The sequence below is a fragment of the Stegostoma tigrinum genome, chromosome 1 (assembly GCF_030684315.1).
Source record: "Stegostoma tigrinum isolate sSteTig4 chromosome 1, sSteTig4.hap1, whole genome shotgun sequence".
NCBI classification, from domain to species: domain Eukaryota; kingdom Metazoa; phylum Chordata; class Chondrichthyes; order Orectolobiformes; family Stegostomatidae; genus Stegostoma; species Stegostoma tigrinum.
In genome coordinates this window covers 72,880,174-72,899,074 of record NC_081354.1, presented here as the reverse complement: position 1 = coordinate 72,899,074, position 18,901 = coordinate 72,880,174, and the positions used below count along the sequence as shown (strand labels likewise).

Genomic DNA, 18,901 nt, shown 5'->3' with positions numbered 1-18,901 from the left:
AGACACAGTCGAGGGCGTTCTGAACAACCGCAGGAGGGAGGTTGCGGTCCTTGAAGAACGAGGATATCTGGGATGTACAGGAGTAGAATGCCTCATCCTGGGGGCAGATGCGGTGGAGGCGAAGGAATTGGGAATAGGGCATGAACCTTCGCCTCCATCGCATCTGCTGCCAGGACATGCAGATGGCCTAAAGGCCCTCCGCTTCTTCCTGCCCCACAGGCAAGACCTGTCCCCGTCCACCAACACCCTCATCCGCTTAGCCAAACTAGACCTCACCCTCAACAACTTCTCTTTCGATCCCTCCCACTTCCTACAGACAAAGGGGGTGGCCATGGGTACCCGCATGGGCCCAAGCTATGCCTGCCTCTTTGTAGGTTACATGGAACAGTCCCTCTTTTGCACCTACGCAGGCCCCAAACCCAACCTCTTCCTCCATTACATTGACGACTGTATCGGCGCGGCCTCATCCTCCCAAGAGGAGCTCGAACAGTTCATCCACTTCACCAACATCTTCCACCCTAACCTCAAGTTCACCTGGACCATCTTGAACACATCCCTCACATTTCTGGATCTCTCTGTCTCCATCTCAAGCAACCACCCAGAAACCAATGTCCATTTCAAGCCCACCGACTCCCACAGCAACCTAGAATACACCTCCTCCCACCCACCTTCCTGCAAAAATTCAATCCCCATTCCCAATCCTTCGCCTCCGCTGCATCCGCTCCCAGGATGAGGCATTCTACTCCCGTACATCCCAGGTGTCCTCGTTCCTCAAGGACCACAACTCCCCCTACCTCCCCACCACCGCAGTGGTAGAGAACACCCTCGACCATGTCTCCTGCAACTCATCCCTCACACCCCGTCCCCGCAATAACCGCCAAAAGAGAATCCCCCTTGCCCTCACTTACCACCCCACCATCCTCCAGATACAACGCATCATCCTCCGACACTTCCACCATCTACAATCCGATCCCACCACTAAAGACATTTTTCCATCCCCACCCTTGTCTGCATTTCGGAGAGACCAATCTCTCTGCGACCCCCTTGTCTGCTCCACACTCCGCTCCAACCCCACCACACCCGGTACTTTCCCCTACAACCGCAGAAAGTGCTACACTTGTCCCCACACCTCCTCCCTCACCCCCATCAGGCCCCAAGATGACTTTCCACTTAAAGCTGAGGTTCACCTGCACATCCGCCAATGTGGTATACTGCATCTGCTGTTCCGTTTTGGCTACCTCTACATTGGGGAAACCAAGCAGAGGCTTGGGGTCTACTTTGCAGAACGCCTACATTTGGTTCACAATAAACAACTGCAACTCTCAGTCGCAAACCTTTTCAACTCCCCCTCCCATTCCTTAGATGACATGTCCATCCTGGGCCTCCTGCAGTGCCATTATGTTGCCACCCGTAGGTTGCAGGAATAGCAACTCATATTCCGCTTGGGAATGCTGCAGCCCAATGGTATCAATGTGGACTTCACCAGCTTCAAAATCTCCCCTTCCCCCACTGCATCCTAAAACCAGCTCAGCTCGTCCCCGCCTCCCTAACCTGTTCTTCCTCCCACCTATCCCCTCCTCCCACCTCAAGCCCCACCCCCATTTCCTTCCTACTAACCTCATCCCACCCCCTTGACCTGTCGGCCCTCCCCGGACTGACCTATCCCCTCCCCACCTCCCCACCTATACTGTCCTCTCCACCTATCTTCTCCTCTATCCATCTTCAGTCCGCCTCCCCCTCTCTCCCTATTTATTTCAGAACCCTCTCTCCATGCCCCTTTTCTGACGAAGGATCTAGGCCCGAAACATCAGCTTTTGTGCCCCTGAGATGCTGCTTGTCCTGCTGTGTTCATCCAGCTCCATACTTTGTTATCTCGGATTCTCCAGCATCTGCAGTTCCCATGATCTCTGAACCCCTCTAGTGTTCTTCACTCTGCCCTGATTAGTGCAACATGAATGGTTTCTTTTACCAGCAACATTCCATTTTTGAACCATCAAACAACCGTATGTACTGTTAAAGGATGCGTCCAGTTCCAAGATGGGTTTTAATTAAATATGACTTTCATACTCTGTAATTGGATCGGCTTCTTATACAATAAGTAAAGAAACATGCAGATAATTAAATGCTGAATGAAACTGAGAATTATTGCTTCTTTTTCAATCACAGGATGTGGGTATCACTGACTGAGCCAACGTTTATAACCAATCCCCAGCTATCTTTGACAAAGTGGTGGTGAGCTGCCTTCTTGAACAACTGAAGTCCATTTGCTTTGAGTAAACCACCAAGGTCACTGGGGAGATTGTTCATGGATTCTGACCAAGCAACACTGAAGAAACATTAATATATCTGTATATTTCAAATAATGGGTTGCTTGGAGAGAAATTTGCAGAATGTGGTATTCCATTGTATTTTGTGTGCTTGACCTCCTACACGTGAGTCTGAAAGATGCTGCAAAAGGAGCCTTGATAATTTTGCCGAACATCTTGTAGATGGTACACACTGCTTCTACTGGCAGTCAGTGGTGGAGTGATTGAATGTTTCTAAATGGTCCCAATTGATGTGTGTGCCTTGTCATGGATGGCGCCAAATTTCTTGGGTGCTGTTGGAGCTACAGTCATGCTATCACACTCCTGTTTGGTGTCTTGTAAATAGTGGACAGACTTTGCTGGGTAAGGTGATGAGTTACTCACTGCCTCTGACCTGTTCTTCTAGCCACTGTATTTATCTCGATTGTCCAGTTCAGTTTCTGGCCAACAGTAATCTCCAGGATGTTGTTAGGATTCAGTGATGGTGATGCCATTGAATGGCAAGAGGAGGTGGTTAGATTCTCGGTCTTTGGAGATTACCATTATCTGGCCATTGTGTGATACAATGTTACTTGCCCTACATCATCCCAGGCCTAGATATTGTCCAGGACCTACTATATTTGAGCATGGACTGCTTCAGTATCTGAGGAGTCACGAATGGTGCTGAACATTGTGCAGTCACTTCTGTGAAAATCCCCTCTTCTGACCTTATGATGGAAGGAAGGTCACTGATGAAGCTGCTGAAGCTTGCTGGGCCCAGGATACCACGTGAGAACCATTGCAGTGTGGTTCCAGAGCTGAGATAACTGGACTCCAACAACCACAATCATCTCCCTTAGTACCAGATATGACTCCAACCAGTGGATCATTCTCTTCCTGATTCACATTGACTCCAGGAACATAAACAGAAGTTGCTGGAAAAGCTCAGCAAATCTGGCATCATCTGTGAAGGAAAAAAGAAATCAGAGTTAACGTTTCGGGTCCTGTGATCTTTCCTCAGAACTGGACCGAAAATGTTAACTCTGATTTTTTTCTTCACAGATGCTGCCAGACCTGCTGAGTTTTTCAGGCAATTTCGGTTTTTGTTTGTGATTTACAGCATCCGCAGTTCTTTCAGTTTTCACATTGAATTCAGTTTTGCTGAAGCTCCTTGATGCCATCCTTGAGTGAAAATAGTAATTGAAACTTGTGTATAATGTGAGGTGTTTGTATATTTTAATTTTGGACAGCTAACTTTTTATATTTTGTGTTGAAAGTTAAACAGTTAAGTAAGCAATGATCAGATGTCCCTTCTGGCACTTTTCCCTTCATTGATCTTCCCTTTTCTATTTTTATCAATTTCCTTTGGTTGAATAACCTTCATCCTTATTAGAGAATTAAATAAGGAATCAATTACAACAAACACACAGAATTTGTAGAAATTGTTATTATTGCCCTACTCTTATGGTCATAATTTTATTTGTTCTTTAATTTTCCTTAAGGATGAAAGTTATTTCAAGGAAAGGAAATTGATTGATGAAGATATGTAATCCAAGAAAATTATACTAAGTAGAGTTTGGATAGCGGGAGATGGAATGAAGAATTTTCTTACTGGTTGCTGTCACAAATTTGACTATTGCTTGTTTATCTGGTGATGTACAAGATCTATTGCTGGCAGAAGTACAGATTTTTAACAGATAGGCCATTCCCATTCATTTTTCACCCAATATGACATAATAAATATTCCCAATGTGAACTGATTTACAAGGTTCATGTGCCATTACATTGATAGATAAATAATTACGTGAAAAAATAAAGTAGGATTTCTTTCTTTATAAATGCTAAGGAGAAAAGGAAAGTAATTTGAGTCAATTTACTTTCCTGTTTGTAGAGAGTGCAGAGTGATACATGAATTAGATGTGATACACCAATGATGTTATTGGTGTGACATTGACTCAACATCCCTGTGTGATATACATCACTGTTGAGCCATGACATGAAAAGTAGTGTCCTGTTCTGCTGAAACCCACTCTTCTACTGGTTTTCCTTTCACTTGTGCATTCAGACCATATAACAGCATGCTATAATGATTTTTGTTTCTGTCTGGTAAGCACATTGCTGTTCAGAAACGATTCTTATTGATCAATACGTTCACAAATAGGTCTATGACAATTATCGCTATTTTGTGCAGGAGTAACCAAAACAATCCACAGAAACAGTCAAATAATTACCAAATGTATGAAAAAAGTCTATAATTCTATATTCAGAAAAGAAACAAATTTTGTTCTTTGCAAAGTGATTACCCAAATATTTTAATGGTTACTGTTACAACTGTGATTTTTTTTTACCAAATAAAATTTATTTGCTGTTAGCAGGCATGATATCTAGTTACAAGAGTAAGTCACAGTACATTATTCAGCTGAAAACATCAAATGAAATTTCCTTTGAAAGCTTTTCCCACATGGCTATTAGACTAATGGAAGTAATGTTTTATATAAACAAGGCTCAGCAATAGTCTTGTGAATTTTTCATACTATTATCTTCTGTTGTCTTCTTCCTCTTGCTCTCTTGTTTTCCCAGTTTTAGAAGTAATTATTTGGTTATGCTGCAGATCATAAAAATATTTTCTTTCCTGCCAAGCCTTTCCAACCTGAGTTGTTACTTATTATGTATTTTAATATTATCTACATAATGCAGCCCAATCAAACTAGAATTAGAAAAACAATGTGGCATCTTTGGTTAAAATCTATCGTTGATCTTTCCCACAAAAAATTGTATATATTTACTTAATCTGTAAACTTTCCTTCAATTTGTATTTGCATGTTAGTTCTTGCAGCAAATGTGTTTTTAACCACCAATCAAAAACAAACTCAAGAATTTTAATTCGGATAACATGCAACTAACTCACTTTGATCTGCCACCTGATGTGTCAAAAAATACATTGTTAATAATCTTGGTTTCTTCAAGTGAGACAATCATTTTTGACAAGGATGTTCAAATACTAAAAGGCTGGCCTTACCACATCAAGAATATAAACTTATTTAAATGGTGCAATTTAACCAGGAAGAATAAATCAATTAAAGAAAAATAAACTAGATATCTTTATTGGAGTTTGAGAAAAGCAAATAGAAAAGAAAAACTTGAACTTATTTTCAAAGTGCTTGTAATGAAAGAGTTGGGAAAATTAGCAAAGGATTTTTCCATTTCTCATTGCTCACTGATGATTGTTTAGTGTGCAGTGGCATCCTTGGCAAGTAATATTCATACCACACAAATGGCGGTCAATGACGATCTCCAACAAAACAGAATCTGGCCATCTCCCTTTGACATTCAACGGCATTAATATCACTGAATCTTTTACCACCAAAATCCTGTAGATTACCATACACCCAAAACTTAACTGGGCCAGGTCTACACTCTCTGATGAAGGGTCTAGGCCCGAAACGTCAGCTTTTGTGTTCCTGAGATGCTGCTGGGCCTGCTGTGTTCATCCAGCCTCACATTTCATTATCCAGGTCTACAAATACACTGGCTAAAGGAAAACAGGTTAGAGGCTAGGAATTCTGCAACAAATATTTCACCTTCCAACTCCCTAATAGACTGTCCATCATTTAGAAGGCACAAGTCATGAATGTGATGGAATTCACTCCTCCTTGACAATAGTTTGCACAGTCGAAACAATGCAACACAGCAAATTGCCAAAATTCCTTCAAAGCACCTTCCAAACCTACGACCTCTACTGCCTTGAAGAACAATGGCAGCAAATGCATGGTAACACCATTGCCTGGAAATCTCTCTCAAAGCTATACACCATTTTGACTTAGAACTATATCATTGTTTCTTCACTTTAACTAGAACAAAAAGCTGAAATTCCCTTCCTAATGTAACTCCTAATGGACCTATACTACATGGACTGCAACAGTACAAAAAGGTGTCTCAGCAACACTTTCTCAGGAGTAATTGGGGATGGACAACAAATGCCGGAATAGTAGCGATATTCATATCCTGTAAACAATAACAAAGTATATCCAAATAATTTTTAGTAATATGTTGACCCCGAATCCCAAAAGCTACACAATTTTAGCTCAGAAATGTCGATTTGGCTGTATACATGGAAAATATGTGTGTACCTCTTAGATAAAGATCTCTTTTAAATAAATTCATTTTCTTCAAATACAGATGGTTCAGTGGATTTAACTGGGAAGGATTGAAAGCCAGAACATTACCATCGCCTTTAAAAAGAGAGGTACTTTGCTTATTATTATTTTACCTATGACATAAGTATGTCATGATTTTGCACATTCTTGTACTCTGTAATATTGTTCCTTCAAAAATAAGCAGTGTACAATTGGGAGTAAGTAACTCAATAAACAATTAGTTCTCTATCTATTCATGAACCATAATACTTTGTTCTTACCGAACATCACATTGGCAATACTAGTGAAGAGCCGTTCCCAACTGCTATAGCCCATGTGATAGGATGAGCTGAGGAATCAGCCCCAGTTTAGGCTGATAGTTCCAAAATTGCAGGCTGGGCAGTGTATTCCAATTCCATGAATCTGACTGCATATGCCGTCTTAGTAAGTATCTGATGCTGTTACTGGGGGATCAGTTTTATTCATTAGGCTATTCGTCAGTGAGTGCACATTGGTTACCCTCCTCATGCTGGAGTGGGTTGGGCTTCTTTTTCAATTGTCTGTTGATATGGCAATGCAACTTACTAAGCCCCAACTGACACAATATGAAATGACTTATTTGTTGTACCACTCCTTGGATATGTCATTGAGCAGGGAATAAAAATGTAGGAGTCCAGTGCATTAGTTCTGAAGGAGTGATGAGTCCAGTAATTCCATTTTGAAGTGCTTAATGTTGACTTTGTTAAGGTAAAATCACGTCTGTGGAATGCAAAATACAAATCGCCTATTCTGAACACTAATGTCTTCATTCATGTTGTACAAAACAAATAATCATATAATACACTATTAAGTTCACAGACAACATTTTAAACTTTTAATTGTACAATGATTTCTTCATTATGTAAACTTACCTGGAAAAAGCAATGGTCAATGAAGGAAATATTTTGGAAATGCGGTTACTGTACCATGATTAACATTTTGCAGAAATGTTATTGAAACAGAAAGCTTAAAACTATTAGGATGCACACAGCCAGATGTGATATTTTTCTTTTGAGATGATAGCTTACAATAGGGAGGTAAAAGGAAGCATTTTAATTTGTGGTGAAATCAATGAGTCAGAAACATAAGGTGATCACTAATCAATCCAATAAAGATTTCAAGAGAGCTTTTGTGTGCAGAGTGTGTGTTTAAAACATGGAACTTGCTAATACATGGAATCTTTGAGGCAAATAACACAGGTACACTTAAGGGCATGTTAGGTAAGTATATGGATGGAGAAGGAATAAGGCTACACTGTTCAGAGTTTGATGAAGTAGGATAAGAGGATACTTGTCAGAGCATAAACGCCAGGACAGGTAGACTGAATCAAATAGCCTACTTTCATTCTCTAAATTATAGATTCATAGAATCCCTACAATGTGGAAGCAGGCCATTTGGCCCACCAGGTCCACACTGACCATGTAAAGATTATCCTTCCCAGATTTCCAAACCCTACCCCCCCACCAAAGCCGCCCCATACTACCCTATCCCTGTATTTCCCATGGCTAATCCACCTAGCTTGCATATCCCTGGACACAATGAGTAATTTAGCATGGCCTATCCACCTGACTTGCACCATGGGAGAAACCCACATAGACACAGAGAGAATGTGCAAACTCGAAACAATCACCCAAGCCTGGTATCAAGCTCGGGTCCTGGTGCTGTGAGATACAATAACAAAAAGTGAACATAATTTGGGGTGATCTGCTAACCACGAGACCACCCCAAAATTGTATTCACTTTTTCTCATCATTTCTGTTTAAATGAATTAAATAACACACTAACATGTTTGGTAAAGGCAGAAACTCTGTAATTGTCGAGTTGCAACGGAACAGTTTGTGTACCAGATGGGAGAGGCCGGTGGTGCAAGGAAGCCAAATCTAAGCTTTGTTATTGATGTACTGATGAGAGCCATTAATAAGCAATGTAACAATATAATAGCGTTGTTTTTCAGGATAGGGTCTTGCTGAGTAATGTATTTTCCTTTCTTTCAGCTTAAAGGTCCTACAGATTATAGATACTTTGACAAGTACCCTCCTGATAAGGATATTCCCCCAGATGAACTTTCAGGCTGGGACAAGGATTTCTAAATCGATGACAAGTCACCTACTACATGGAGATAAGAAGGCTCCAACTTTTACTCTTATTCAATGATCATAAACAATCTGAACAATTTCCTGTTATATGGTATTGATAGAAACCAACCAGCAGCAGCTTCTACAAAATAAAGAATTAACAATGAATATGATAAAGAAGGAAAGAAATAACTTTTTAAAAAATCACAGATCAGTAACGGTTTCTTCTGGAGTTAACTCGAAAAAACATTTTCTATTTAAATAGCTGCTATAGGTCAAATATGGCCTGTGCAAATAATTCTTTCGGCTGTAGTAAGATGGTTGCACTCTGTGGGCAGAAGCATGTGGAGGTATTGAATAGCCAGGATAAACAGTTGTACAGCTGCAGTCAGTAGCAGTATTTGCACTGCAACATTTCTTCCCAGTATGCACATGCTGAGAACTCCAAGCCACGACATCTTTGATCAGGCAGAATTATTGTTTTTATATTAAGACCTCACAGGCTTTCTACGCATTATGCTGATTTCACCTGCAGAGTATTTTTCTGGTGGACTGCGTACAATCACGTTCCTTCCTGGCTTGGCGATAATATCATTTCCTGAGAGGCTACCCTGACAAGCCACTTCAGAACATTGTATATTTCAATTAGATAACCCCTCATTGTTCTAAACTCCAGGGAATATAGGCCCAATTTAGCAATTCATCATTAGAATGATCTTTTCATCCAAATACTAATCTAGTGAACCTTCTCTGTGCTGCCTCCAGTACAAATACAGGTGTATCCTCCCTTAAAGATGAAGGCCAAAACTACACACTGTGCTCTATGTGTGGTCACACCAATGTGCTGTTAAATAGTAGGAAGGCTTCCATTTATTGTAATACAGGCCCAATGCAATAAAGACAAATATGCCATTTGCCTTCCTTGCTGTGTCCTATACTTGCACATCCAATTATTTACATTCTTTGTATGAGTACTCCCAAGTTCCCTGAACATCAACATCTATAAGCTTCACGTTTTTTTTTAATCTGCTTTTCTTGTGACCAAAATAAGTAACTTAATATTTTGCCACACTGTACTTCATCTTGTTGTGCATTTACTTAACCTGCCTGTATGTCTTTGCAGCAACGCTGTTTTCCTCACTCGGTATCGTTCTACCCACTGTAATTTCATCAGCAGACTTACTCTCATTACTTTCTACCTCTTTGTTTCACTCATTAATGTAGATTTTAAATAGCTGAGGCCTCAGAACTGATGTTGTGGCACATCACATAAGAACATAAGAACTAAGAGCAGGAGTAGGCCATCTGGCCCCTCGAGCCTGCCCCGCCATTCAATAAGATCATGGCTGATTTTTGAGACTCAGCTCCACTTACCCACCCACTCACCTTAACCCTTAATTCCTTTACTGTTCAAAAATTTATCTAGCCTTGCCTTAAAAACATTCAGAGAGGTAGCTTCAGTCACTTCACTGGGCAGGGAATTCCACAGATTCACATCCCTTTGGGTGAAGAAGTTCCTCCTGACCTCAGGCATACATCTGCTCTATTTCCCTCTGCAGACTTTGTGTCTTCTACACACTTTGCTCTACCACTCACTTGAGTGTCATCTGCAAATTTTGACACCCCACACTTAGTCCCCAACTCCAAATCATCTATGTAAATTGTAAACAATTGAGATCACAACACTGATCCCTGAGGCACACCACTAGCCACGGACCACCGACCAGAAAACACTCATTTACCCCTGCTCTTTGCTTACTACTGGTCAACCAATCCTCTATCCATGCAAATACATTACCTGTAATACTGTGCAACTTTATCTTATGTAGCAGCCTTTGGTGTGGCATCTTGTCAAATGCCTTCTGGAAATCCAGATACACCACATCCACTGGTTCCCCATTGTCCAGCCGACGCCAACAATGCTCCACCCACAACCTCCACAGCCAGCAACCCCAGAGGAGACAGCCACACCAAGCCCTGCTGAATTTTCACCATCCCCCCAGACCCTAACCCTAACCCTAACCCTAACCCTAACCCTAATGGTCAGTCCTCAGCAAGGGGCCCACATTTGTCCCCCTCCACCCACACATCAACAAATACCAGTCACATCTGGACATCGAGCAGTTTTTTCGCTGTCTCCGCCTCCACGCTTACTTCTCTAATCGTGAGCCTTATCCTCCCTCCACTGACCCCTTCACCCACCTCCCACATAAGTCCTCCTCCTGGACACCACCCACAGGCCTCCTACCCTCCCTTGACCTCTTCATCTCCAACTGCCATCAAGATACCGCCTCAAACTCTCCACCCCTCCTACCCACTCTAACCTCTGCCTTGCAGAACATGCAGCCCTCCGCTCCCTCCACTCCAATCCTAACCTCACCATCAAACCCACAGACAAGGGAGGCACAGTTGTAGTATGGGGTACTGACCTGTACATTACTGAAGCCAGACGCCAACTTTCCGACACCAACTTCTACTGCCCCCTGGATCATGACCCCACCCCGAGCACAAAACCATTCACAACCTCATCACCTCAGGTGACCTCCCACCCACAGCCTCCAACCTCATTGTTCCCCAACACCACACCGCCCGCTTCGATCTCCTTCTCAAAATCCTCAAACCCACCTGCCCTTGTCGACCTATTTTCTCCACCTGCCCCTGCCCCACCAAACTCATCTCCACCTATCTGGACTCCATTTTCTCCCCCTTGGTCCAGGAACTCCCTACCTATGTCTGTGACACCACTCACGTCCTCCACCTCCTCCAGAACTTCCAATTCCCCGGTCACCCAACACCTCATTTTCACCATGGACATCCAGTCCCTATACACTTGCATTCCCCATGCAGTTGGCCTACAGGTCCTCCGTTTCTTCCTGTCCCGCAGACCCAACCATTCCCCCTCCACCGACACCCTCATCCGCCCAGCCGAACCCGCCCTCACCCTCAACAACTTCTCTTTCGATTCCTCCCACTTCCTACAGACAAAGGGGGTGGCCATGGGTACCCGCATGGGCCCAAGCTATGCCTGCCTCTTTGTAGGTTACATGGAACAATCCCTCTTTCGCACCTATACTGGCCCCAAACCCCACCTCTTCCTCCGTTACATTGATGACTGTATCGGCGCCGCCTCTTGCTCCCCAGAGGAGCTCGATCAGTTCATCCACTTCACCAACACCTTCCACCCCAACCTCAAGTTCACCTGGACCATCTCGAACACATCCCTCACCTTCCTGGACCTCTCTGCATCCATCTCAGGCAACCACCTACAAACCGATGTCCACTTCAAGCCCACCAACTCCCATAGCTACCTGGAATACAGCTCCTCCCACCCACCTGCCTGAAAAATTTCAATCCCCTATTCCCAATTCCTTCACCTCCGCTGAATCTGCTCCCAAGATGAGGCATTCCACTCCCGTACATCCCAGATGTCCTCGTTCCTCAAGGACTGCAACTTCCCCCCCCCCCGCAGTGGTCGAGAACGCCCTCGACTGTGTCTCCCTCATTTCCCACACCTCATCCCTCACACCTCACCCCCACAATAACTGCCAAAAGAGAATCCCCCTAGTCCTCACATACCACCCCACCAACCTCCGGATACAACGCATCATCCTCCGACACTTCTGCCATCTACAAACCAACCCCACCACTAAAGACATTTTTCCATCGCCACCCTTGTCTGCATTTTGGAGAGACCACTCTCTCCATGACTCCCTTGTCTGCTCCACACTCCACTCCAACCCCACCACACCCGGCACTTTCACCTGCAACTGCAGGAAGTGCTACACCTGCCCCACACCTCCTCCCTCACCCCCATCCCAGGCCCCAAGATGACTTTCCACATCAAGCAGATGTTCAACTGCATATCTGCCAATGTGATATACTGTATCTGCTGTACCCGGTGTGACTTCCTCTGCATTGGCAAAACCGAGCAGAGGCTTGGGGACCACTTTGCAGAACACCTCCACTCGGTTCGCAATAAACAACTGCACCTCCCAGTCACAAACCATTTCAACTCCCCCTCCCATTCCTTAGACGACGTGTCCATCCTGGGCCTCCTGCAGTGCCATAATGATGCCACCTATAGGTTGCAGGAACAGCAACTCATACTCTGCTTGGGAACCCTGCAGCCCAATGGTATCAATGTGGATTTCACCAGCTTCAAAATCTCCTCTCCCCCCACTGCATTCCAAAACCAGCCTAGCTCATCTCTGCCTGCCTAACCTGTTCTTCCTCTCACCTATCCCTCCTCCCACCTCAAGCCATACCTCCATTTTCTACCTACTAACCTCATCCCACTCCCTTGACCTGTCCGTCCTCCCCAGACTGACCTATCCCCTCCCTACGACCCACCCATACTCTCTCGTCCAGCTATCTTCTCCTCTATCCAGCTTCAGTCCACCTCCCCCTCTCTCCCTATTTATTTCAGAATCCTCTCCCCATCCCCCTTTTCTGATGAAGCATCTGGGCCCAAAACGCCAGCTTTTGTGCTCCTAAGATGCTGCTTGTCCTGCTGTGTTCATCCAGCTCTACACCTTGTTATCTCGGATTCTCCAGCATCTGCAGTTCCCCTTATCTCTGGACTCTAGTTACCTGCATTTTGTCTACTTCCTTTTTTAAACAGTGGTGTCACATTGTCTGTTCTCCAATCTGCGGGAACGACCCCAGAGTCCAGTGAATTTTGGTGAATAACTACTAGTGCATTTGCTATTTCCCCCATCACCTCTTTGAGTACCCTGGGATGCATTTCATCAGGGCCAGGAGACTTGCCTACCTTTAGACCCATTAGCTTTCCCAGCACTGCCCCCGTAGTGATAATGATAGTTTCTAGGTCCTCACCTCCTATAACCATTTTGTCATTAGTTTTTGGCATGTTATTTGTGTCTTCCACTGTGAAGACCGACACGAAATAACTGTTTAATGTATCGACTATTTCCTCATTCCCAATTATTAAATTGACCTTCTCATCCTCTAAAGGACCAATGTTTACTTTCGCCACTCTTTTATGATTTACATATTTATAGAAACTTTTACTGCCTGTTTTTATATTCTGAGCTATTTTACTCTCACAATCTATTTTACTTTTCTTTATAACTTTTTTATGGCTTTCTGTTGGCCTTTAATCATTTTACAGTTTACCAGTTTCCCACTACTCTTTGCTTTTTTGTTTGTATGTTTTTTTCAATCTGATACTTTCCTTTATTTCCTTAGACATTCATGGCTGGCTGTCTCTTTTCCGACAGTTCTTCCTTGTGACTGGAATATACTTCTGCTGAGCAGAAGTATTGTTGAAATATTGTTCTGAAAGTCCTCCACTGCTCCTCAATTGATTCACCATAAAGTTTTTGCTCCCATTCTACCTTAGTTAACTCCTTCCTCATTCCTTCATAGCCTCCTTTGCTTAAGCACAGGACATAGATACTGGACTTAACCTTCTGATGCTCCATCTGTATTTTAAATTTGACCATCCTGTGATCGCTCCTTCCAAGAGGATCCCTAACTGTGAGATTATTAATTATTCCTGTCTTTTTACACAGGACTAGATCTAGGATAGCTTGCTCCTTCGTAGGTTCCATTACATATTGTTCAAGGAAATTATTGCGAATGCATTCTATGAACGCATCTATGTAACTTGTGAACAATTGAGGACCCAACACCGATCACTAAGGCACACCACTAGCCGCTGACCGCCAAACAGAAAAACACCCATTTAACTCTACACTTTGCTTTCTACTGGTCAACCAATCCTCTATCCATGCCAATACATTACCTGTAATACCATGCAGCTTTATCTTATGTAGCAGCCTTTGGTGTGGCAGCTTGTCAAAGGCAGCCATGGCTGACCTGTTTTGACCAATCGATATGTAGATTAAAATCCCCCATGATAATTGCTGTACCATTTTTACAGGCACTGACTATTTCTGTGTTTATTGTCCACCCCACCATGATGCCAATATTCGGTAGCCTATAGACCACACCTACCAGTGACCTCCTCTCCCTGCCATTCCTAATTTCCACCCAAATGGATTCATCATTTTGTTAAGTAGAATTTATATCATCTCCTACTGCTGCCCTGATATTATCCTTAAAAATCAGAGAAACACCACCTTCCTTACCTTCCTATCTGCCCTTCTGAACAGTTTGATACCCCTGGATATTTAACTCCCAGCCATGACCATCCTGTAACGATGTCTCTGTAATGGCCACTAAATCAAACCCATTTGCCATGACTTGCACCATCAACTCATCCAACTTGTTTCAAATGCTCCGAGCATTCAGATAAAGTGCCCTTATGCCAGCTTTTGCACCTTCTTTTTGGGCCCTACTGCCTCCATTACTAACAACTCTTGAGTTCTCCTTCCCTTTAACTTTTTCCCTAATTTTCAATGGATTTGAAGCTTCCTCGTCACCTGCTAACTTGCTGCTTTGCCTTACATTAATAGTTATTCTCCTTGTATGCTCACTTCTTCCTTCCCCCCTACTTACTAGTTTAAAGTCCTATTAACCACCCTATTTCTCCTTTTTGGCAGAACACTGGACCCAGGCTTGTTCAGGTGGATTCCATCCCAGCGTTTAGATCCCTCCTTTCCCAGAACTGATGCCAGTGCCCCATGAAAAGGAAATCCTCTTTCCCACACCACTCTTTCAGCCACGTGTTTACTTCCCTGACCCTCGCCTCCCTATGCCAATTTGCACATGGCTCAGGCAGCAATCCGGAGATTATGACCCTTGAAGACCTGTTTTTTAATTTTTTTTCCTAGCTTTTCATAATCCTGAAATAGGTCTTTTTTCCTAGTGCTGCCTATGTTGTTGGTACCTACGTGGGCCACAACAACTTGATCATCCCCCTCCCTCTCTAATATCTTCTCAAGCCAGTCAGAGATGTCCCGCACCCTGGCACCAGGTAGGCAACACACCATGCGGGTCTCTCTCTCCTGCTCGCAAAGGATACTGTCTATCCCCCTGATGATAGAATCCCCTACAGCTACAAACTGTCTTTTTGCTCCCCGCTCTTGAATGGTCTCCTGGACCATGCTGCTGTGGTCAGTTGACCCATCCTTCCTGCAGCGCTGTTCCTCATCCACACAAGCAGCAAGTGCCTCATACCTATGGGACAATGTTCAGGGCTGCAGCTCCTGTGTTCCTGTCTGCAGGATCCCTCTACCTGCCTCACTCGCAGTCACACACTGCTGTCCCCGCTCACCAATTGAATTAACATTAGTTAATCTAATAGGTGTGACTGCCTCCTTGAACACAGCATCTAGGTATTTCTCCCCCTCCCGGATGTGCTGCAGTGTTTGGAGTTCAGATTCCAGCTCATCAGTTTTGAGCCGGAGCTCCTCAAGCAGCCAACGCTTGCTGCACATGTGGTCACTGCCATTCTGAATGGGATCAGCTAGCTCCCACATCATACAGCTACAGCACGTCGCCTGGCCTGCCATCTCTACTTCATTAATTATTTAAAATGAATTAGTTTTTTTTAGTTTCGCAGTGTTTGCTGCTCCAAAAAGTTTACTCCGTTATATACTCAAACAGACTCTGGCTTTGGCTTCCGACCCGCTCCCAGAGGATTTGGCGTCTGGGTGACCACCCCAAAAGATAACAAAGAGATGAGGAAAACAAAATGCAATAGCTTACCTCCTCACTACAGTTGGTCGTTATTATTAGGTTAGAGGAGGTGGAAGGGTGGGAGACACAACGCTTGTAGTATTAGTTAACTCCCATATTTATCGGGTGGAAGCTTAACTTCCCAGGCTGCCCTCGCACTTCATCCCAGACTCCCACTACTGAAACAACTGAGAGGCCGCAGCCACGCGAGGTAAGACTTTTATAATCGAAAAGCTTAACTTCCCAGGCTGCCCTTGTGCTTCATCCCAGACTCCTGCTGCTGAAACAACTGGTCCTTTCTGCGCAAGTTCATCCCAAAACTTTACAAGCACTTACTCACTTGATGAAAGTACTCTTAAAAAAGATAGTGCTGTTTTACAAGTTACAAACAAATAGCTTTTAAGCCTCATGATTGGCTCAACTCTGCAATTCTGACGAAGAGGCTCATTTCCACCTTGAAATATAGCTAGGTGAATTCCAGTACCAATACTGTGTATCAAAGTCATTGTAAGATTCCTCTGAAGAAGTTCATTTTTAAGTAGATCACTCAGTTAGTTGCTTGTAGTTTTATAACCAGGAAGTTGATTTTTCTATACTGGCAGCCTTGAAAAGGAACAGCCTGGAGACCTCATGATGTTGCAGCTTTCAGTTTTAGGGCATAAATGTTGCTAAATTTGCTGCTTCTGTTACTTGCTGTGTTACTAGTAAATTGACTGACATTTCTCCCCAGTTCTTGGAGTTTTTTAAAAATCTGTACCAGATGACCACATCCTTTTTCCCATTCAGAATGATTTGAAATTAGAAACCATTGCTCCACAATTGGGAATGAATAATGGTCATTCTCATCTACTCATAATGAACTAGTTTCTCTATCATTTCCATTTGTTAAGTTTTTTGAAGTCAGAAACAGGAGTCTGGGACCCCATGAGTTCTGGGTTTTTGTAAGAGCACAAACAGTGGGAAGTGTGAATTCCACAAATAGTTTTTAGATGACATATTCCCATTTAAGGAAGGTACCTCAAAGGTTATTCTACTAGGAATGTTCTAGAGACTCAAAGTACTTAAAATTTCAAAGTCACCTGACTCTTGGCAGCCACCTTAATAGTACATCAGGGTCCACTTGAAAATAAAGTTGGTTCCGGAAGATTCCAAACTGATTACAGTTCATGTTATAAAAGTTAAAGATAGTATATGCCTCTAATGGACAAAACACATTGTCCACACATCCTTAGTAATAGATTCCAGCATCTTCCTAATGCTGGGCCAGCTGGATTGAAGTTCCAGGTTTTTTCTGTCCCTCTTTTCTTGAAAAAGGTATGTTACATTTGTCAAATTTAAGCTGGGTACAATCCAGGTGGGCACAGATGCCTAGAACCTGGAATAAAGGGAAAGCATTTTTTAATAAAAAGAAATTATGCCTCCCTGATACACAAGGGACCATAGGAGCAATACCTGGAATCTAATGGAGTGCAACATAAGGACTTTCCTAAACACTGTAATGCTGGACATGTACCAGATGTTATAACAGCAAGGGGCAAGTGATGATTGAAGAGATATCTATAAAGGTGTAGCTATCTGCTGGGCCCAACAAAATAGGGCATTGTTCCTCTCGTGCTACAAACTCTCTGGTATAAGAACTAAGAGAATAGTTGGCAATATGGCCCATGGATTTTTGGAGCCAATTGTGAACATTGGTGACCGTGAATGAATTATTGTTTTGACGTAGCATGGCCAAAGGCTTTAATTACTAAGCTGGACACAATAATCTGATTTTGGAGGTGTTTCATTTTAACCCAAACGGTGTACTGTGTTGATCAGTGCTGAAGGGGATGGGATAGAGAGTTTAGGCCTGCTGAATGTAAAAATAAACTCATTTCTGTCTCAGCCTGAAGTATTTTAATATTTGTTTTTTGTTGTTTTCATACTTTAGTTGCTTTCCATAGTGTTGTCCTAAGTGGAGATAATTGTTTTTTTTAATCGTAAACAGTTATATTTCCTATTGATTACCCATTTTGCTTCAACTAGAATGATAGGGTTATTCAACTAGAGTCAATTTGCTAAAAAATAATTTACAGAACTTCAATTAATCTAGAGACTGACTCTCTTAATGTCTATCAATTCTAACATACTGCTTTAAACAGACTGGAGAATTTGTTCTAGCAAGAAATCTGACATGAGGAGCAGGGGCCTTTTTAATGGGAAATCACAAACCAGCTCATAACAAAGATTCTGGGTTTTTGAGATGACACAAGAAGAGGAAACCATAGGCAAACCTCTGTCTTGAACTGTGCATGTCAGGAATGCAAAAACATGATTCAACTTCTCCCCTAATTTTTTTGGGAGCACCAAAATGATGAAAATGTTCCTCGTTGTAGAATTGCTTATCTGCAATATCATGATGCTACTTTATGCACAAATTTGACATCATAGTTTCCTGAAAATTCATAAAACCTGTTGGTAGTGTTTATGCATGTGGGTTGTATTTAAATGCTGCCCTTATGATGTAGACATGTCTTACCATACTACTGTCAGTGTATAAAAGGAATAACAGATCTTCATCACAAAGATTCACAGACATTAAATCCTATTATATTTGTGAATGATTTTATGGGGTATTATTATGGGGAAAAATGTTTGTGTACCATGTAGTGTATATTACCAATTGATTCACTAGCATAGTAAGAAGTACTGTGTACATTGCTCACCATTCATTGAATTCAGGTTGATAAAGTTTTGAGAATAAATTCCAGTTATGAAGAGT

At 42.8% G+C, this 18,901-nt stretch overlaps 1 protein-coding gene across 5 annotated transcripts in view; it reads left to right on the top strand.

The window, feature by feature from the left end:
* The window catches only part of prkg2 (protein kinase cGMP-dependent 2), a 126,550-nt gene extending 110,420 nt beyond the window's left edge, over positions 1-16,130 (top strand). For all 5 annotated transcript variants that reach the window (XM_059646243.1, XM_048535979.2, XM_048535971.2 and 2 more), the window contains 2 exons: positions 6,465-6,531; positions 8,455-16,130. In XM_059646243.1, coding sequence (XP_059502226.1) covers positions 6,465-6,531; positions 8,455-8,550 — 163 coding nt within the window. In that variant the 3' untranslated portion in view covers positions 8,551-16,130. The remainder of the gene's footprint in view (positions 1-6,464; positions 6,532-8,454) is intronic.
* The last annotated feature ends 2,771 nt before the right edge of the window (positions 16,131-18,901 follow it).